Source organism: Talpa europaea (genome assembly GCF_964194135.1).
Source record: "Talpa europaea genome assembly, chromosome: 12".
Classification (NCBI taxonomy): Eukaryota; Metazoa; Chordata; class Mammalia; order Eulipotyphla; family Talpidae; genus Talpa; species Talpa europaea.
This window is the reverse complement of record NC_140079.1, coordinates 53990064-54012707: the sequence shown is the minus strand read 5'-3', so window position 1 is coordinate 54012707 and position 22644 is coordinate 53990064. Positions and strand designations below refer to the sequence as shown.

General features: G+C 41.3%; 1 protein-coding gene across 3 annotated transcripts in view; it reads left to right on the top strand.

The window, feature by feature from the left end:
* CACNA1E (calcium voltage-gated channel subunit alpha1 E) overlaps nucleotides 1-22644 on the top strand; it is a gene marked incomplete at its 5' end in the record, with an annotated part of 298790 nt that overhangs the window by 156455 nt on the left and 119691 nt on the right. For all 3 annotated transcript variants that reach the window (XM_084250600.1, XM_084250602.1, XM_084250601.1), the window contains one exon: nucleotides 6007-6110. In XM_084250600.1, coding sequence (XP_084106726.1) covers nucleotides 6007-6110 — 104 coding nt within the window. The remainder of the gene's footprint in view (nucleotides 1-6006; nucleotides 6111-22644) is intronic.

The window sequence follows — 22644 nt, the reverse complement described above, 5'->3', positions numbered from 1 at the left end:
AATTCCAAAGCTCCCTCCTTGAGACTGGAGCCCCTAAGACAGCAGCCCTCAATTTGATGCCCCAGATCATCCAGTGTTCTGGAAACATTTTTGTTTGTCACAACTCGGGGAGTGCTACTGGTATCGGGTGGGTAGAGGACAAGGATGCTGCTAATGGCTGCATCAGACAACTTCCCACAATAAAGAATTATTCAGCTGCTAGTGCGCTGGCTAAGAAACTCTGCTCTGTGCCAGCCCAAGGCTTGCTTGCTGATGCTACCTCCAGCCTGGGAAGCAGATGTGCCCTAGAGATCCTTTTCTCCAAATGAACCCTGGAATCAGTATCCTTCCATTCTCAAGAGTCCCAACTTGCCCATTTTCCTTGCTTAGTTGTATGCAATTCAGCCTTGCTGGTCAGAGCTGCTCAGTGGAAAGCATTTCTAGACTAGACAGCCTCCAGCATATTTTCCACAGACCCCATGTGTAGGGTAAATAGTTTTCATGCTTTTCTGCCCTCCTGCCATTAGGATTGCCCTGCATGATGGGGCACCTGCATTTGTTACATTGTTATAGTTGTGTTGTTTATTTCTGTGGGCCATGGCAGCAGTATTGAAATATTCTCCAAGAGAGGCAGGAGGGAGAAGGGGAGAAAGAACAGGAGAGAGGCGGAAGAGAGAGAGAGAATCCCAGGGTGAAGACTTGCTCCGGGCTCAGAGGCCTACTGAGCCTTGTAGCTGGTTGCTGCACTACATGTAAAAGCTCAATAAAATCCTGAGAAAGCCACCGAAGGCTCCAGGACTCCTCCTTTATCTTGTCTGCCAGATCAGAAAATCTGCTCTGTCCCTGTCCTGCCACTACACCATAGAACCCTAGTAGAAACCCATTTCCAAGGGTGAGGGCCGGCCTTGCCTGTGCAACCTCCAGCCAAGAGAATCACAGAGCCCCTCTCCTTGTTCTCTCCATCTCTATCTTCTCTCCAATCCTGCTCTTCCCACTATCTCCCCCATCCCCCGGAGATTAATGTGATAATTGCCATGTGTGCCTGTTTACGCAGGGAGTGGGTGCACTCACCACCCCCAATCAGGCAGGTTCCCAAAGGAACACATTCCCACTATGTCAGGGCTGGTACCCGCTGAGCACTCCCTGTGCAGGCGGGCCGCCACCCCCGACTGCGCTCTGTCTGTCATCACCCCCGTCATGTGCACATGTGCATGTGTGTCACTCAGGGAATCAGCAGGTGAGAAAGACGGAGAGCTGCCAGCCTGAGGGCTTGACTGGGTCAGGTGGAAGGAGAATCGGCACCCAAAATAAGAGGACATTGCCCCAAAGAAAAGTGCTCCTCTATAATGACTGACACATAGTAGGTGTGCGTGCCCAGTAGAACCAAGAGATGGGCACTCTTGGTGCTGCCGCCTTTAGAGAGAAGCTGTTTGACACTTTGCTGCTCCATCGTGCCGCCGGTCTGGGCAGGGAAGGTCCTCTGGAGACTGTCCTGGGGCCAGAATACAGCAGGATGTGTTTGGAAAGCTGTGGGTTTTCCTCCCCAGGATGGCACTAGGAGTACTTAGCCTGGCTGTCCCCTGTTCTTGCAAGAAAAGTCCCTAAGGACCCTCAAGTTTTATGAGCCTGCATGCAAGCAACTTGAGGGAGAGTCCCAGAAGCTGCGAGTAAGGTAGAGAGAGAAGAAAAGGGAGGAATTCTCCCTCTCACACAGGTACCTCCTGCTGAGAGGCAGCCACATGCACAGTGGAGGAGGACTCAGTCACACAGCCACAACTCAAGCTGAACTGGCAACTTCCCACGTGGGGTTCCTGAACCCCACTGCACGTGCCTCACGGCACTGGCTGCCTTTGGAGTTGTTGATTACTTCTTTTTTTAATCTCAGGAGACGCTTTAGTAGTTGGCTCTCCTACACTGGACAATTTTAAGGCTTTAATAGTGATGAATCAGAAGGAGATTGAAGCTCTAATTAGCATCAGAAAGAACCTTGCCATTTAGGGGGAGGGGAGCCTAAAGTCCTCTGCTTGCCCACTTCCTGCTGAGGTCTGTCCCCAGGCCCGTCTGGTGGTGCCATAGATCTGTTGACAGATTGGGGAGTTGAAGTGAGGATGGGGCCACCCGGGAGGCAGGATGGGAGGGCAGGTACTGAGACCAGAGGGAGAGGAGACAGGTGGAGGGAGGGTGGGGCAAATCTGTTATAAAAGCCTTGTGAATAATCCCCAGGAGCCATCAGGCTTTCTCCAGAAGAAACTTTTAAGGTGTCAGTCCTCTTTAAGAAGAGCCCCTAGGGCACAGTGCTGGGGTGCTGGTATCCCCCAGATATTTTTCTCTTTGTCCCATTGTTGTCTGTAATGGTTCACTTTTTTTTTTATAAAGCAAATCAGATAGAGCTGCACAGATTGAAAGGGGAATATCAAAATGAATTTTGGGGATATATATTTTTTTTTGTGGGCCCTCGCCAAGCAGCTGGGGAATGAACCAGCGCTGCAGAGCCTGCGGGCAGCCTTGCAGCCCAGCGCTCAACCACTGCGCCACCAGGGGAGGCCCTGGGTATATATTTTTAACATGAGACCCATCTTACTCAAACGGTGGTCTTGATTAGTTGAGCATGTAGAAAGAGCTGACTTTGTTAGGTGCTAGGTACAGAAATGAGCAGACAGTTAATTAAGGTTCTTGCCTTTAAGTTTAAAGCAAAACCAAAGCATCCACACAAAGCACCCAATAAAATGAAACTAAGTATCACCGATATGTTCTAGAAGAATTGGAAAACCTACTTCCTAGTCTCAGGACCACTGAAGAGAGTTTTGCATTTCCCAGGTTGTATGTCCTAATAATGTTAATAGATTTTGGGCCTTCCTGGTGGTGCAGGCGGTTGAGTGCCACGCTGTGAAGCTGTCCACAGCCTCTGCAGCATCAGTTTGATCCCAGCCGGCCAGCGAGAATCCCACATGGCGCGGCAGATCTCTCCTGTCTCGCCCCCTGCTCCCCTCTGCAGTGTATTTCGTCAGTCTGCCTGTTCTGTTCCCCGCTCTGTCTCTGGTGAATCCTCTCACCCTCCTGTGCATCTGGCCTGTACCCCAGCACTTGTATAAATAAATAAATCTTAAAGAAAGAGAAAATTAAAAAAAAATAATAGATTTTCTTTTAGAAAGAGGGTTTCATAATCAAGACAGTTTATAAAATGATGAAATAACATTAATAATGTCCCCTTTTTTGATGGGTCTTCTCACAGGCTAATGGAAAGTATAATCTGTGTTTCCCAAGTGTCTTGGGTTAGAGAAGTTCGTTTTCCACATATTAACATTGTACAGATCACCAGCAATAACAACATAATTTGGGGAATGTTCTTCAGTCCCAACCTCTCTGGCAAATAGTTACCCCAATGAGATTGCTCTAATCTCCTTCAAATTGTATCTTAGTCCCTCCTGGGACACATAAAAGTCATAATTTCATTTTCACTATTGCTTATACCAACTGCAGTTCACCTTTAAAGTCGTAATTTCATCATCACTATTGCTGATACCAACTACAGTTGACTGTTGAATAACACGGCTTTGAATTGTGCAGGTCCACTTATATGTGGATTTTCTCAAACCTCCTCGTCCTCCTCTACTCAAAGTGAAGACAATGATGAGGATGAAGACCTTTATGTGGGTGCCCTGATGATCATCTTAATAACATTTTCTTTCCCTTAACTTACTTTATTATAAAATTATGGTATGTAATACATATAACTTACAAAATATGTGCTTATCAATTGTTTATACTATTGGTAAGACTTTTGGTCCAAAGCAGGCTATTAGTAATTAAGTTTGGTTAGAGTCAAAAGTTGTACTTGCATTTGCAACTGCATGGAAGCTTGGCATCTCTACATCCCTCATTGTTGGAGAGTCAACTGTAAATGTTTATTGGCAACCAAACAGTGATCTGGGTTCTGGGAGCACACTTACTCCTTGCTGCCAAACAACCTACCAAGGAGGAGTGGATACTGGTTAGAGAGAATGAGGCTTGTTGATCTGGAGGCCACCACCCACCCACCCCCATCTGAGTCTTTACAAAATATGGTATTTATAATCATGAGAAAAATTATAGCTAGCTATACAAGGGTCATTCAATTTATCCTTCAACTCATAGGAAGACTCCAGCCTCCATAGCTCAGGAAAAAAAAAAAAAAAAAACCACCTTCCTCTGTCCAATTTAAAAACCCTAGCAACCCTTGGTTCCTATTTCTTCCTTCTGATAACCTGGAGGAATTACTTCTGAGATATGACTCACATCTTTGTTTAACTGACCAGACCTGTTTATACCAAACAACTAGATCTTACACACTGAAATTAGCAGGTCCTATCTGTGTCCCACTCAATGCAGAAGGTGTGCATTTCATTCTGTTTCATTTGCAACCTTTTCTCTCTGAACAATGTAGGGGCAAGACAAAAGGCCAAGTTTGGTGAAAGAAATTGCCTTAGAAGCTCTTTTTAATGGACAAATTTGTACAATGATAGCTGCCATCATCAGTGAGAGGCAGTGTTCTGTGGACTGATGTATTTGAATGGGAGGCATAAAGAAAATGAGATAATCTGGGAGACAGACAAGACAGAATGCCACAGAAGTCCATGGTGAACCATGAGGACAGTGACTCAAAATATATTTGCAAAATTTAGTAGTGAGAGAAAGGTTAATTTTGGATGAAACCCCTTTAGAAATTCTGAGTTCAGATCTAATGTTTACTAATTTAGCCTGTGAATTTTTGACAATGTAAAATTGTAAATGTTTTATATTTGACTTTGGCCTTGTTTCTCCAGTGAATTGAGAATAAAATATCTTTCAGAAACAGTGAGTTACAAATGGATATTAAAGTTTGGAGTGAGGGAGGATGGCGTTAGAGTAGGCTCAAAGCCCTGCCTACATAAAATGCAAGGCAAGCAGACCATTTAGAAAGATTTGGGGTTGATCTCATGATTAGGGAGAGTGAAAGTAAACTCAGTTGAAAGTCTTAAGTGTAAAGATGGCTATTCATAATGTTGTAAAACTGTTCCAAGGTCTTAATAAGACATCCTGCCAAGAGTTGCTTCTTTTGGCTAAGTCTGGTGGTATTACTCTTTCAAACCTCCACCATCCAAGTGCCTTGACTCGAACTTGTAGTTTTAGAATACAGAATATGGATTTCCATGATTTTTTCAGTTCACTGTGTTAGCATCAGAGCAAGCAAACCTAGATTTATTCCTTGTTTTATCCAGAGCTTTACTGGGGCCACACCTGGGCCAGCTATGTGCTTTTGAGCTGTCATAGAAGAAGGAAAACCAGAGCTCAGGTCAAGGGCTGAACAAGATGTGAAAGAAACTCATGTCTCCCAAGCAACCCAGTCAATATCCTTTGAACAGAATGATGGACACAGCCTGCCGCTGTCTTTCTAAGAATTTGTCCCATTTAAAGTGCAAAGGCATAGAACCCATATCACCAAACATAAAACCAGAAATAGTTTGCATGTCATTGGAAATGTATTTGGTCTTTTGGGGGTCCAGCTATGTCATAAGTTAAATGAGGCAGATGCATGTACTTCACTGTATGCATGGAATATAATGAATTAACCCACATTAAAACCAAATTGTGAATGAATGAGACAACTTTGAATTGTATTGTGTTGTGCTTGTTATATCACCCTACCTGCGAGGCTGTAGGAGCTGCCTCCTCTTAACTGATTTTTAAAAAAGATTTATTATTTATGCATACAAGAACTGGGGTACAGGCCAGAAGTGCAGGGGGATGGCGGGTTGAGAGGATTCACCAGAGACAAGAGTTGGGAGCAGAACAGGCAGATCAACTGAAATACACTGCTGAGGAGAGCAGCAGACGAGACAGGACAGGTCTGCTGTGCTGTGTGGGTAGCTCCCTGTCCGGGAATGAAACTTGTGCTGCAGTGCCTACTGATAGCTACATAGTGCTGAGACTTAACCCCTTGCACCGCCAGGGAGCCCCCAGCTGATGTTTTTGGTGAAGTACTTAAGGAACCATTTTTCTTTCTTTCAGACCAATGATGCCTTAGGAGCCACCTGGAATTGGCTGTACTTCATCCCCCTCATCATCATTGGATCCTTCTTTGTTCTCAACCTAGTCCTAGGAGTGCTTTCCGGGTAAGCCAGATATTCTTCTCTTCTTAATCTTTTCTAACTAAAAACTGATGCCCTTGACTTTTGGCAGATTCGTTTATTCAACCTCCATTTAGAAGACATTTGCTGAGCAGTCCCTATGTGCCAAATGCTGTTCTTGATACTGGGAATGCAGTAGTGAACCATTATTCTCATTGTCTTAATTATTCTACAGAATTAAAAAGTCTTTGGATCAGGTACAACATTGAACACAGAATCTAGTGAGAGTCATTAGCCATCCATTCTTTATTTGGTCATGTAATGGTAAAAGGCTATGTAAAATACTGTGCTGGTTGTTAGGGACATAAAGTAGAATAAGATACAGTCTTTATCTTCAAAAGATTCTAATCTATCACACACTGGACATCAAATCCCATCTTTGTGACTCTAATACATACTGGTTGGCAAGTACTCAATGCCTAGTATGTCCGTGTGGCATGGATCACATGTTTCCTGCACTTATATTTTGCTGAAGGGACAGCACAAACACTTGAAACAGTTAGGAAATGGGGGTTCTTTACTAATATAAGATCCAGATATTTGGTTTGAGGGAAGGGAGAAAATTATATATATATATATATATATATATATATATATATATATATATATATATGCAGCCATCAGGGATGGTTTCATGAAGAACTGGAATTTTGCTTGAATGTAAAATGTGTCATAGGATAAAATTGAATATATTGGAGTGGACATTGCAGAAAGGGGAAATCCCCGCAACATAATGAAAGATGAAGAAATGAGAGATCCTGGGGTGGAGGGTGGGTAACGAAGAGATTGTTATGCAACCTAACTTAACTAGAATGAAAAGTTCATTTTGGAAAATCTAGCCATATAAAGTGTGGCTACATGGGTAGATCTTAGAGGGTCTGTCACGTTTCTAACCCAAACTGAGCTTGGTTTCTTGTCTGAGTGACTTGAATTCTTCAAATGAAAATTTACAAAGTATTGCTTTTGTTTAAATGTGGTTGATTGAACCAAGTTGATTTTCTCTGGTCACCTCACTAATTCAGGAAATACATTTAGGAAAGGACCTCATGACACCAAAAAAACTGGAGAGGAAGTGACAGACAGTAAGTCTAAGTTATCACCAAAAGTTTTGAAGACAGTAAATGGTAACTGAGCTAGTAATGGAAATCTGAGGTTTAATTGCCTATAGTGAGAAATGTCAATTATAGAGCAGAATGATTTCCCTCAGAACCCTAAAGGTTCCTACAAAAACTTAGGAATTAGAGGCACCAGGTATGTCTGAGAGCTGGAGTATGAGTGGACTAAACACAAGAGGCTTGGTGATAAGTTTTTGTCAGGAACTTAGATGTCCTCTCCTAAACAATGCCAACAGGTGTCTGTGCCAGCCAGACCCTAGACCAGCCAAAGTTAGAAGATTTACTCTCATTAGAGGTTGAATTAGAGAAGCTTGACATGGTAAATTCAGGTTCCCCAGAGAGTGAGTTTGGTATGTTGTGGCAGACAAACGAAAGTCCACAAACTGTAGGTCATGTTCCCAGCCTCTTATACCGCAGGACTCTCAGAATATAGCTGTCTGACAGAACTTCATCCTCTGTGGGGAAACTATCCATCTTAAGAGAAAAGACCTATGTATACTGATACTTGGGAGTTGCCAGGGAAATGGGTTCCCACCCTTCACCATCTATGAGATTCACTTAATTATTTTCCTGCGGTTGCTGCAATAAAATTATCACAAACTAGTTGGCTTAAACTGTGAGGAAAGTTAATACTGTCACAGTTTTGGAGGCAAGAGTTCCAAAATATGGCAGGGCAATGCTCCCTTGTTGTGCTAAGGGCTCTCTCTAAGGGAGAATTTCCTTATTCTCTCAGCATCTGGTGATTCTAGGCATTGCTTGTCTGTGATTTGTCATTCCAGCCTCTGCCACTGTTGGTTACATTGCTTCCTCCTCTAATGTCTAGAATCCCCTTCTACTTGTCCCTCATAAGGACACTTGCCTCTGGAACTGTTTAGTCCAGGATGATCTCTTTATCTCAGGATCTTTTACTTAAATACAACTGTAAAGGCTTTCCAAATGTTCCAGGTAATAGGATGTAGACATATCTTCTGGGGAGACACCATTCAGCTCACTACCCTGACACCCTGCACAAGCCCCAACTCTGCACACAGTTTGCAGTAAGTCTTTCGTGCCTTGCTTTTTAAATATGAACACAGTTAGGGATCATCACAACTGAAGAAAATGTACAACACAAAAGTCCAAAACCAAAATATTAAGTAGGAAAAGAAGTTAGAGGGAATGTGAACATTGAGGGAGCAGAAGATAACTTAAAAACTGTAATTGCTATGAACAGAGATAGAAGAGAAAGATTTCACTCACAGAGCAACAGATTGCTGTTTATATAAACCAATCAGCAGTTTAAAAAGCTCTTGAATGTGAAGGTAAAATACATTAAGGTAAAAATGAGGTTCTAATCATGTAAAAATATTGTGAAACTAAAATAAGATATTAAATAGTTGGAATACATATTTTATTAAACACTTAGAATATAGAACAAAAATAAGAAAATCAGTGCACTGGCCCTACATTCAACTAATTAGAATAAAAAGAACAGAGAAATGGAAAGGAAGAAATTAACAAAAAAATACTAGATGGGTTCCCAAAGCTAAAAAGACTTACATTGACAAATAGGAAGATCTCACATGCAAGGATGTTCTTTCCAGCACTGTTTTATAATGATGGTGATCAGAAGCAGTGCTGGTATCTGCAACTGGGAGAGTAGACAGGTAAACTGTTGGGTACATACTGTGACATATATCCAGCAATTAGGAACAATAAAAACCATGTAACCATGGAAACAAAGTATTTTTGAAGCATAGTTTAGTGAGAACAGTGGTATGATACCATTCACATATACAAAAAATTCATGTACACAGGACAGTACACAGTTTATAAAAATACATTCAAATAAAAAGTACACATTAACTAGATTATAGTGAGATGGGAGGTGAATGTTGTGATCAAAGGGAATGAATGCATTTAATTAATTAAAAATGAAAATGCCCACTTAGGACTCAGAACTGTACTGAAGAGAGACCATACCAGGACATATCACCATGAAATTTCAGAGCATCTGAATAAAGAGACTATTCCAGAAGCTTCTGGGTGATTTAGAAGGGCATATATTTGATCTACAATGAACCAAGAATTAGAATAACACTGGACATCTCAGTGACAATATTGAAAATTAGAAACCAGTTGAGAAGTTCCTAAAACTTTCCAAAGTTGGGGGTGGGGTAGGGAACAAGATAGAATTCTATACCCAGCCAAAATAACAATTACTTGTCAATGGAAAAGAGTATTTTCAGACACTTTCTGAGAGTGTTACTAGAAGATGCGAGTTATTAACAAAGAAATAAAGAAAGAGAAGAATATGATATTCATGGAAACTAGATCCAATAGAAGAGGCAAAGAGGATTCCCAGCATGATTGGTGAGGGGAGTCTAGGATGACAGTGATTGAATGCCTAGAAAACAGCAAATTCAGATTTGAGTATGATTACAAGGGCTCTCAATATACCTTTCAGAAAGAAAAGTGCAACTAATATTTTCCCTGATGTGTATTATTGTATTCAGAAGATTTTAACTGTTTTGTCAAAACTACATACAGTTGACTACTGAACAACGGTGGGTTTGAACCGTGCAGATCCACTTCTATGCAGATTTTTTCAATAATACAGTACAGTACTATAAATGTATTTTCTTTTTGGATAGTCTTAACATTTTCCTTTCTCTAGCTTCTTTTATTGCTAGAATACAGTATATAATACATAATAGCATACAAATTATGTATGTTTATGTTATCAGTAAGTTTTCTGGTCAACAACAGCAGACTAGTAGCAGTAAAGTAATACTTGGTTTTTGACTCCACATGGGTGGCAGGGATGTTATTGTTCCTGCCTCCTACTTTGTTCAAAGACCAAGAGTGTGTATGTGTGTGTGTGTGTAAATATATTTGTGTGAATATATATGTGTATATATATGTGGATATAAAAATGTTGGTTTGTATTTGCATACACACAAACACACTCTATCTAAACCAGTCTACAAAATATAAAAGTGTTACCACTAAAGAAATATAAGCATAGGGGCCCTCCTGGTGGCACAAGGGGTTAAGCACCACTCTATGAAGCAATCCACAGCCTCTGCAGCTCAAGTTCCATCCCTGGCCAGCCAGGGAGCAACCCACATGGCACAGTAGACCTCTCCTGGCTCACCCGCTGCTCTCCTCAGCAGTGTACTTCAGTCAGTCTGCCTGTTCTGTTCCCTGCTCTGTCTCCGGTGAATCCTCTCAGTCCCCACATCTTTGGCCTATACCCTATCTCTTGTATGCATAAATAAATAAATCTTAAAAAAAAAGAAATATAAGCATAGTAAGTCCTTTATGCTACTCAGTTGTCAACCAGATTTACACTGTTAAGGCTGGATCTTGAGATAGCCTTTCATGGTGCTATAATTGCCTTGAGAAGTTGGAGGAGGATAAGTAGATAAGTATGGGGAGGGGAAGGGACTATCAAAGAGTAAAATGTTAGGTTCCACAGAAAAGAAGTTGTTAAGCAATATCTAAAATTGAAAGATAAGGAAATAGCCATTGTGTAAATATAATATTTAGAAAATTGAAAATGAATAGCAAAAGAAACAAGTAAAATAGGTAAGAGTTTTGCCTCTGGGGAGTGAGATTCAAGGGTGGGGAGGTATGGCAAAGGACTGCTGTATTTTCGTTACACGTCTTTTAAAAATATTTGACTTTAAAACTCAACTTGCATTGCTTTGAGAAAAATAGCCATTAAATAGTAAAGTAAAAATATTGCACACACAAAATATAGTAAGAAAGGAATATATAAGACCATTTATCTAGAATTAGTAGGGGAAGGATTGACCTGGGGAAAGACCAGATTCAGTGGGATTAAGGAGGAAACAATCATATCCTCCAACTGTGGACAGCTAAGAAATAGTGACAATATGTGAAATGGTTATGAAGGAAAATAAGAAGATATGGTGAGGCATCCTTAATAGTGTGCATGAGTGAAGAGTTATAAGACATAATGGGATTTCTCATATATTTACTTAGTGAGCATTTAGTGACATCCTTTCTGCCCAAGCACTGTTCTAGGTAATCTCTCCACAAGGCCTATTCCTACAAGTCAGATACTCTCTCAAGAGAGCTTGGCTGTAAGTGCCGGACCACACACTTCCTTTTTGTATTTTTACTGGAGGGATAATCTCCTTTGTGTAAGCTTTTCTGATGTTTTTTATTTATTTATTTTTTTAAAAGCATTCCCTTTTTTTTTTTTAAAGATTTATTTATTTATTTATACAAGCACTGGGTACAGTCAGAAGCGCCAGAGGGTGAGAGAATTCACCAGAGTCAGAGCAGAGAGCAGAACAGGCAGAATGATGAAGGGAGGGAGCACTGCTGAGGGGAGCAGCTGGTGGCAGGAGAGGTCTGCAAGCCATGTGGGACCCTCATCCAGTGGCCGGGGATCGAACTGGCGCTGCAAAGGCTGCAGGCAGCTTCGCAACCCAGCGCTCAACCGCTGTGCCACCGGGGAGGCCTGATGTTTTTTATTCTTACTCCTTATTTTTAAGTGTGTCCATGTTTTAATTTAAAAAATTCAAGTCAGATTCTTACTATTTGAAGAGGGAGAAGAGTGGATGCTGTGTTAACAAGTCATTGGTGACTTAGAATCAGCTCTAAGTATGGATTCAAGGTGTGTCTTAACAGACAGAACACTGCCCAATGGGACAGCTCTTTGTGTCTGACCATATCCACTCTGATGGACTATATCCAGTTTGGAATTGCGTCTTGAATTGTCCTCATCCTTCTCTAGATGAGAAAGAATAGTACAACACATCGGGAGAAGGCTGAGTTTTGGCATCTAACAGTACTGGGTGAGAAGCCTGATCCTGCCACCTGGTCAGATCACTCCAGGCTGTTTCCTTCTCTGAAATGATAGCAGTATCCCGTGCATATGCCAATGCCTAGCCTTAATGCAGGGTCTGGCTTAGAGTAAGGGTCTGGCTTACACCCTTCATTCATGTTTGAACAACAGTAGGGTTATGTTACTGATCCTACATCATAGAAAAATCCTCACATAACTAGATTTTCCAAAAAACTTAACTACAGTTATCACTTGGTATCCAGAGGAAATATGATTCAGGACCCCAGTGGATATCAAAATCTGTGATACTCAAGTTGCTTCTAGTTGGGCCTCCACATTTGCAGGGTCCACATCTGTGAACTCAGTTCAACCAGCATTCACAATTGGTTGAATCCTGAATGTGCAACTTGCAGATCCAGAGCACCAGTTGTATTTATGGGAAAAAATCCCCATAAGTGGACCTGTTCAGTTCCGGTGTGCATTGTTCAAGGGCCAATGGTAATTCATTTTCTGCACTGTTAGGTCTGGGTGGCTGTCATCTGAGGAGTACCCTGTGAGTTGGCTCACACCAGCTGTGAGGTCATGAGCCCCTATCTGACTGGGGAAGGCCTCCTCAGGGTGGGTGAGGGATGGCATGTGCATCCTTAGCGCTTCTGGAGAAAACTAGGAAGTGATAACAGCAGCTGGGGACAGCTGGTGTGAATACATTTTGACATTTAAAGGAGTGTTAACAATATGGGTCTTACAGGCTAGGGCTGAAGTATTTTTGTCCTGGTTTCTTTTTCAACTTCTGAGGCTCACACCCGTGGCGGCAGAGGGTTCCACTGGTGTCACCAAATGTTCAGCAACAGCTAGTTCTGTGTACAGGGAGCCACGAGCCCTTCTGTTTGGTCTGGCTTGCACATGACTCTGAAAGGCAGGGAGGGCTGTGGGGGGTATAGACTTTTACCCTTAGAGTGTGGGTTTGGTTTCACCCAAAAGCCAGGTAAAAAACTCTTAAGATTTTATCTCCAGTGGACATATTCCCAGTGACCTGCAGGCAGCTTAAATGTTATGCACCAAGGCTTGTCTACAACAGGAAAGAAGGAATGGAAAGAGGAGCCTCATGGGATGAGAAGAGTCCCACTGAGAGGGGCAAGCATCCACACCACTGCTCAGGGCTGTCTGGACACGCGTGGAAATGACAGGCCCCCACTCCAGGGGTCCAGGTGTTGGTGGGAGGATGGCTCTGAGATATGTTTGTCAGCTTTGGTGTATTTAAAGAGGAAGTGTGGCTAGAAGCATCGTAGCATTTTTACTTGTCTCAGAGGAAATGGGATTTGATGAAAACCATTAGCTTAAGCTTGAAGAGAAGCAGAGCTTCCTGTCTCCATGGAAACCAACCAGGGCTGCATAAGCATGGCCTGAAGTGCTGGCAAGGGCTACAGGGCAGAAGGCTCGCACAAACAGAAAATGACCCTGAGCTGTTGCCCTGCTTCTACACTTTGCTCCCAAGGCTTCTGCAGAGAGGAGAGAGGAGGGGGGCCTGGGGAGTGGTTGTACTCTCTCCAAACCCAGACAGAAACCACCGTGCCAGAGGCCACTTATGTGGGGGAGCGCTATGAATCCTCCTATAAGGAAAGCGTGTCATAATTTTCAGAGTACCTTTGCTGCCATGATCTTACTTGTTCTTCGCAGCAGCTCTGTGTGCTACTTGACACTATTCACAATGGGAAGAGGACAGTTTAGAGGTGCTAGCCTCCAGGTGGTCACTGGCAAAAGTGGGGCCAGAGATTACAATTTCTAATCTTGTGGTTAGTTGCTTCCTTTATTATACCAGGTGGCCTCCATCGGGGGCACTGGCACTAGAGGAAGGCTGCTTAGAATAGCAGCCTAATCATACATATTTGAGTGCAAGTTTTAATCTGTACACGCACTGATGCACACACTAATTCACACATGCTGGTCTGCATGTTAACGCATGACTGATATGCACCTGGTTGGTGAGGTTGTGACCCACTGCCCAGGTCCTCTTGTCCTGAGAACTGATGGGGAGTACTACATTGTCCATGTTATAGAGGATTCTTCTGGTTGTGTCTCTTCAGTGATTGCAGTGGCTCTGCAGCTGTCTGACAACCAATTCAGATGTGGAGTTGGTTTCCAATTGAGCAAACATTTATTGTATATCTGCTATGCACAGGGCACCTTGCTAGACTCTGAGATTACAAAGATGAATAAAATAAGGAGGTTGTTAGATTAATTGAAAACATCATTTCAAATACATATGCTGGAGTATATGTTCATCTATATTCAGAATTCTAATCCCATTGAAAACTGTTTTAAGATTCATACATGCAGGTCATATATTGTCAGGCACCCACTATCTTGCAAGGCATTGTTGAAGATACAAAGGTTATAGGATCTAGGTGCTGGCTACAAGGAACAGACTTTAATAACTGTACTTTCAGTATTAAACCATGGATCCCCTGAATCACCTTTCAGTCTTCCCTTTGGATATTAGGAAGGAGGCACTGAGTGTATCCAACCCTGACTTGAGCAAGATGACTAATGATCTTAAGAAAGTTGCTCTTCATGTCCATCAGTGGTCTGGATGGGATCTCTGAGGGTTGGTGGGTATTAGTTTTACATGTGTCCAGTGCTGAGAAAAGTGTATGGGTGAACTACATAGCACGTCTCCTGCCGGGATTCTGACACTGGACTCAACCAGTGAAAGTTCAGCCATTCACTCAGGTGACTGTCACTGAGCACTTGTTACCTGCTGCTGGGGGCTGGGGACTCCAGTTCAAACAAGGACAGAGTGTGCCTCTCACAAGGAGAATTTACATATTCCAGGTAGAGAGATAGCAGGGCAGAGGTTTAGATTTGACAAGGAAAGGACCAGGCAAGGTCAACTAAAGAAGATGACATTAATGTGGACTTTTGGAGAATGAGTACTAGCTAGCTGGAAAAAGGAAGAAGGACATTCCGGCAGGTTGGCATGGTAGAGACAACGAATAAGATCACTTGACGTGACTGGGTGAAGTGTGTTGCGGGGAGTAGAGGGAATGAATGAATGTTGAGGCACAGAAGGGCCCTTCAGGAACAGCTCTTCCTTTGACCTAAACTAATGAGTTGAAACCCGATCCCAAAAACTCTGAGGAGGTTCTCCAGTTTTAAGAAAGGAAGATGACCTGTTTACCTTTAAAAATGAGCACCCTGAAGACACTATAAAGAGAAGCAGAGAGAAATGGCAGCAATTGCAGAGAGGTGAAGTGAAGCCTCCAGGGGCACAGTGGAGAGGTGGTGGAGAGGGTGGGCAGGCTAAGAGGTGCTGGCAGGTAGGGTCTATGTGATGTGACTGTGGATGGACCTGAGCGTGCACTGGGGTGGAAATCAGAGTGTCTCTCAGACTGCTTCTTAATTTCTCCGTTGAGCCACTATTGGGGGAAAACAAAGGACGAAGAGCTTTTGAGGGAAAGAATTTAGGCTTTGGACCTATTGAGTTTTAAAATCTTTTAGCTCATTTACCTGGTGGCAAGTATAGGGTTTTATTTTTTAGTTGTTTTTTGTTTTTTTTAACTGTAATTTTACTGAGTCTGTGCTGTGTACCAAGCATTATGCCAATATCATGCCACGCGTGGTTTCATTTAATTCTCACAGTGACCCTATGAAGTATTCCTGTCTTCTTTTATAAATGGGCTAATGGTGACAGGGAGGTTTGGTAATTTGCTCACAAAGCTATTAAGCAGCAGGTTCAGAATATTTACCAAGATCTGCCAAGCCCAAACACCCATGTTCCTAAACACATCCTCCATATAGTTTAAATGCCCTTTCTGGAAGGAAATGATCTGGCACCCAGCAGAGCAGAACTTGATGGAAATGTAGGGTCCCTTGGGGATAGGCAAAGCATATTGAGCTTTCCAGAACTGTAGGCAGAGATTGCAGGTTAGCATGTCACACCCGTACATTAAACACATGTCAGGACCAGAGTAGCTTGTTTATAGTTTCTAGTCTGACACAATTTCTGGATGATCTGTCTGGCCTTAGGGGTCATGTATAAAGCTATGAGAGTTTGTTGAGTTTGCATTTCCTGAAGATACTGTTTTATTTGTCAGTTGTATCCCTAAGTGTGATAAAAATTATCACACTAAAAAGCATGAGATGAGTGACTTGCTTAGGTTACATGCAGCTATTTCATGCAAGATGTTGCCCTGAACCTAGATCCTCCAGCTCCTTGATCCACTATACAGGGTTGTTGGGGAAACTTGATCATCCATGATGACTGTTTTAGTACCTGAGAGAGGGTGAACACAGTTCACAGTTTACCTTTGAATGGTGTGCGGGCTCTGGGTGGCCCCTCACACAGTTAAAAAATTCATGTATAACTTTTTTTGTTAAAGATTTATTTATTATTTATGCATATAAGAACTGAGGTACAGGCTAGAGGTGTTGGGGGGTGGTGAGAGGATTCACCAGAGACACAGTGGGGAACAGAGCAGGTGGATTGACTGAAATACACTGCTGAGAGGAGCAGCGGGCAAGTCAGGAGAGGTCTGCTGTGCCATGTGGGTAGCTCCCTAGCCGGGGATCGAACTCATGCTGCAGTGGCTGCAAATGTCTTAACCCCTTGTGCCACCAGGGAGGCCCCCATGTATCACTTTTGATTCTGCCAATAGTCTTCTTTTGATGTTAACTGCTTTTGACAGGGAGCCTTACATATTTACAATAAAATAGAAGAAAGGAAATATTATTAAAAGTATGAGAAAATACATTTACTCTAATGTGTTTATTGATAGATGCGTAGCCTGTTTACAAGAAAATCTGTGTATAAGTGAGCCTGGGGTTCAAAGCCAAGCTATTCGAGGGTCACTGTTCACTGTTAAGTGGCAGCTTTCTTCTCTCCAGAATTGGGTTTATGCCTCAGTAAGTGGGACTGAGTGGGAGCCATTCTTCCTACCTACCAAATACCCGCATTGAGCTAATTAGCATGAGCTCAGATGTTTTTCATTGTCCAGGTACAGCTGCCCATTCCTGGCATCTTCCAAGGAACTGTGACCGTGGATCATTGCCTCCCTCACATGTGGCCAATACCTGTGGGCAGTCCACCCTGTGCAGGTTCTTGGAAATGCCCTGGCCTTCCTCCCCTCTGCTTTTGTGGCTGGGAGTAAGCGCCCACCCTCCCTGCTTAATTTTCCTTGTTGAATTCCTGTTCATCACTCACAGCCTATTTCAACTTTGACTCTTTCTTGAGATCTTTCCAGATCCACACACACTCTACTCCCATTCTGGAGATAGGATTGAAATCTTTCTCTCCACATGCTAGCAAATTTCTCTGTGCCTGTCCATCATACAGCTTATTAATCATAGTAACTTTATTCACTGTCTCTCGGGTACTAAAACAATTACCATGCATGATCAAGTTTCCCCAACAACCCTGTGTAGAAGTTAATAAGAAAAATGCTAAGACAAGAGGTAACATTTAGTGAAAGTGTATCAGTTGGCTGGCATTGTGCCGAATACTTTATATATGCTATTTTGATTTCTTTAATTGCCTCATCAGCCAGGTACTATTATTAACCCTATTTTATAACCTTAACACCTTAGTGCCTTACCTTGTACTCAAGAAATAATTGCTGAACTGAAGGCAAACACAATACCAGCAGGTGCCTCTTAGGGGATTCCATACCCCCTTGGAGAACAGGACTGTGAGAACTGAGGGAGAGCCCGGTACATTAAATGTCAGGAGCAGAGTCACTGGTATTGGAGAGCCAGGTTAAACCTCAGAAGCTCTTTACTCTGCAGTATGATGGCCTCTGCTTGCAACATATAGACATTATAGACAAGTAATCATCACGTGTTGAATATTTTCTCACAAGACCATTGATTTGTTTTTCTCTAGTTAATTGCCCATATCCTTTGCCCATTTTCCTATTGGCATATTTGCCTTTTTTCATCTGAACTTAAGATCTACTTGTAAAGCAAAGATATTAACCCTTTTATAGCATATGTGGCAAATATTTAGGGAATAACCATTTATAAAGCATAAAGCTGTCAACCAATTGGGAGTTTTTTTTTTCCTTTAGAAGCCTTTATTTAGAGAAAGAAGCATTTTGCAGATAGTCATTGGTTTGATTCTTACAGAGATCCTAAGAAGTATATTGTTATTTTACAGATAAATTGCAGCTCAGAGTGAACAGGTGTCATGCCTAAGTCATCAAACTTAAAGCATGGCATTCTGACTCTGTCTTGTCCTCCTACTTACTCAAAGCACTATTTCCCTTTTATGAAGCTGGTTATTTCTCACTGTGTGTTTGCCGTTTGACTTCTCCCAACGTAGAGGTATGATTGAGATGCATGCTTTAGAACAACAAAAAAGGTGCTCTTTTGAATTTATTCATTTAACAAATATTTACTGAGCACCTACCATGTGCCAAACACCATTTTTGATGCTGGAATTAACAAATCCATGCCCTCACAGAACATTTAGTTTGGGTTGTGCATATAACCCTTTTTTTTGGTAGAATATTAACTCCCCAATTTAAGATGTACTAATATACTAGAAAGAAATATATCAGTACTAATATTCTGAAATTGCCCTGTGTTGATGATTTTATGGGCCACAATTGTGAATGTGAACTGTAACACTGCTTCTTTGTGGGGAAGAGTGGTGGAAAGGCTCTCATTTGCTTTCATGGTTTAAAATTCTGTTCCCCTTCAAAAATTAAGCTCTAGTAACATCTTCAATATATGTGGGAAGCAGAGGATGTACTGGGGTAGTGATTCTGGGGGCCTGGACCACAGCAGGAGGGTCACTGTAGAAGGTGTAGGATGGGGAAGGACAAGTGGAGGCAGATCCAGTAGAAGGTGACAGTTATTTCTGGAAAAGTGAACTCAGAGGCAGGATCAAAGTGTTAAGGGAAAAGGAATAGAGAAATCAGTGAACAGGTCAGTCAAGATAAATAATCAAAACAGGATTCTGTTTTCTAGGGATTCGTCCTTTTTCTGAAGGAATATGCCCAATCAGACTGGGACTTACTTGGGTGCCATTTTGGTGATGAAGATAAAGGCCAAAAATAAAAATGTCTTAATTCTCTAATGAAGGACTTTTCACACATGGGATTTCTGGTTTTCCATGTTGATAGGTAGCTTAAAAAATGCTATTTGCTCCTCCTGTACCTTTGTATAACTTAGGATAGATTTACCCTCTAATATTCTTAAGACTTAAGTGTATTTGCACCTACATATGCACACATATACTCTTCCTTCCATACTTGCACACATTTTTGCACATGGCCGTGATGGTTTTGTATTTGGGCTTGAATTCTGGTGCACGTTCATCCTTTGCTTCAATGTCGTTCCCTCCAGGAAGCACATAAGAACTCCAGTGGATGACTGTCATTCTCTCAATTTGCCTTGCATGGTGACTGCATTTATATCTATTTCATGAAAATTCCATTTAAAAATTCCTTTAATTTATCCATTTTTCAGAGGAGGGAATAATTTTTATTTGATCAAATAATGTGAAGTCATGTTTAAGGTGACTTTGCTAGTACACAGATCTGAGTTTAAGTTTTCCATGTACTACTAGGTTCAAAAGAGTAAATTTTTGTTTAGCTTTCCCTTAGGTGTCTCAAACTTAGGGTGCTCCAAAAGGAATTCATTTTCTCATTCTTCTATTCTACCAACTAAACATACCCATTACTCTTAATGTTCTCTATCTTTAATCACATTTGCTATCCAAGATGGTAACCTTAGTTATCTCAATATTTCCATTATTTTCTGCATCTAATTGCTTATCAAGACCTACTGATTGCACCTTTGAACAGGTCTGTGAGCTCTACCCTTCACTGTTACATTGCCTCATTAAATCTTTCCCTATTCTGAACCAGCCTGCTCTCCATCATCAAAGCAGTCTTTCTGAAAGAAAGATTTGATTATACAATCTGTGTACTTTATTTATAATGGTTTCCTATTTTCTAAATAATTATTTATGTGTTCATTTATTTACTTTTCAACAAAAATGGTATTGAGCTTTTATGTGTTAGGTATTGTTTTAGATGCTGAGAAGATAGCAGACAAATAAAAGTCTTGCCCCCATGAAGTTTAACTTCCAATATAGAGTGTCCTAATTGTTGTAAATTCTCAGGTAAATTAAAAGCAAGCAATTCTTGAAAAGGAATGTTTAATATTACAAAGATGTATCCATTACTTTAGTCTTTAATATAATATTCATAAACACAAATGAGATTTTTACTTTTCTAAGTGGAATTTCATCTGAAAAGCTAAGTATCTGAGGATAGCTAGGACATTTCTTAGAACAGTGAGGAACAGGGACTTTTTGTACAAGTAATAAAATATATTCTAAAGGTAGAATAATTGAAACAGTGTGGTATGTTGTAGGAATAGTGAGGCCAAAAGGAGATTCAAATATATTTATGGACGTTTACATATATATGTCATTTTAATTACACAAAGGTAGATTATTCTGTGAATAGTGTTGATAACTGGTCACTTGGAAAGAGAAAAAAAGTTGAATACCCATCTCACTTATCTTATACCAAAATAAATTACTTATGGAGCAAGTGCATATATTTTTAAAAATTAAACATAAAAGAGTTTAAAGAATTTATGCATAATTTTTAAATCTTCAAGAGGGAAAGCTTTTATAAGCATGATACAAACCAATCCAACCCTCAAGGCCTCCCTGATGACCTAGGGATTAAGTCTCATTGCTATCACGCTATCACCACCAGGGCCTGAGTTCTAACCCTGGCCAGGGAGATACCCACATGGCGCAGCAGACCTCTCCTGTCTCGCCCACTGCTCCCCTTAGCAGTGTATTTCAGTCAGTCTGCCTGTTCTGTTCCCCACTCTGTCTCTGGTGAATCCTCTCACCTCTCACCCCCCACACCTGTGGCTTACACCCTAGTTCTTGTATGCAAAAAAATTTTAAAAAATTAAAAAAAAAACCCTTAGAGAAAATAATGATACATTTCAATGTTTAAAAATAAAAATACACTACTGTGCTTTATTAATAACATCAAAAAACAAAACTGGAGTTAGTTTAGAATTTTATTGAATTTTCAAGGATTAGAGGAGGTAGTTAAAACAAAAGAGGTGGTTGATTAAGTTGAATTTTTTTGTTTGTTTGTTTTCAAGAAGCTCTAGCAGATAGACAATGAGAATTTCACTCCCTGATGGCTGAAATGTAAAGGGAAAACAAATGTAGACCTCAGGTGCTAAAATAGTCAAGACATGGTAGAAGATTGACTGGAGAAGAACATCAAGAGTCCATCCCAAGATTCAGTTGTGTATGTCTTAGGGGAACTTAGGCTCCATTTTTGAATAAAAGGAAAAAAAGAAAAAAAAAATTCTTGTTCTGAAAGGAAGATGCTTTTAATTTCAGACTGAGTTTAAGGTTCAGGAGGACCAAATAAGTAGATAGGATCAGCCAATATTTGTGTTAGAATAACAGAGGAAGAAAAGATGTGCCATGCTATCAAACGATCAAGAAAATAAGACATTGATAATGTTGTCCATGGAGGATATGTTGAGAGGAAAATCGGAGCCAAGGATAGAGATTTTCTAGAAACACTAACCATGACAGTGTTACAACATCAAGATTGGTGAAGAGCATATCCCAAAGCATCACATCATATAGGACAAAGAAGTATAGGGTTTCAAAAAGGAATAAGAAAACCCCAAATGCTGCATGAGTCATAGTGAACCAAGGCAAAGATGACTAAAAAAATAACTATTGAATTAGCAATGTGGAGGACCTGGCTAGCTCTTATAAAATTTTTTTTTATTTTTAAATATAGAATCACAGAAAATTGCATGAAAAAATGAAGTGCAGGGAGGTCTTGTGTGCTCTTTATCTGATTTTCCCCCAGTGGTAGCATCCTGCATAACTAGTAAAACAACCCAAACCAGGAAAATTGATATTGGTGCAATCCATAGAACTTAACTTAGGTTTCATTCGTTTTACATGTGCACATGCATGTGTGTGTATATATTACTGTGGTTCCATGCAGTTTTTTTTTAATATTTATTTATTTATACAAGTACTGGGTACAGTCAGAAGCTTGGGAGGGTAAGAGAATTCACCAGAGCCAGAGCAGGGAGCAGAGCAGGCAGAGGACCGAGGTACACTGCTGAGGGGAGCAGCAGGCGGCAGGAGATGTCTGCGTGCCATGCAGGACCTGTCTCCGGTGGCCGGGGAGCAGCCGGGGATCGAACCGGCACTGCAGAGGCTGCGGACAGCTTCGCAACCCAGCGCTCAACTGCTGCACCACCGGGGAGGCCCTCCATGCAGTTTTACCAGCTGTCAATTTGTGTAACCACCCTCACAATCATGATACAAAATTGTTCCTTCACCTAAGACTCCCCCCTTTGTAATTGCACCCACTTTCTACTACCCACTCTTTACAATCCCTGGTGACCACTGATTTGTTCTCCATTTCTTTAAGATTGTCATTTTAAGAATGTTATATAAATGGAATTATACAGTATGTAACCTTTTGAAATTGGCTGTTTTTTTTTTTTTTCACTTGTCATAATTTCCTTGGAATCTGTCCAGAGTGTTGCATCTATCCATGGTTGATTTCTTTTTATTTCTGAGTAG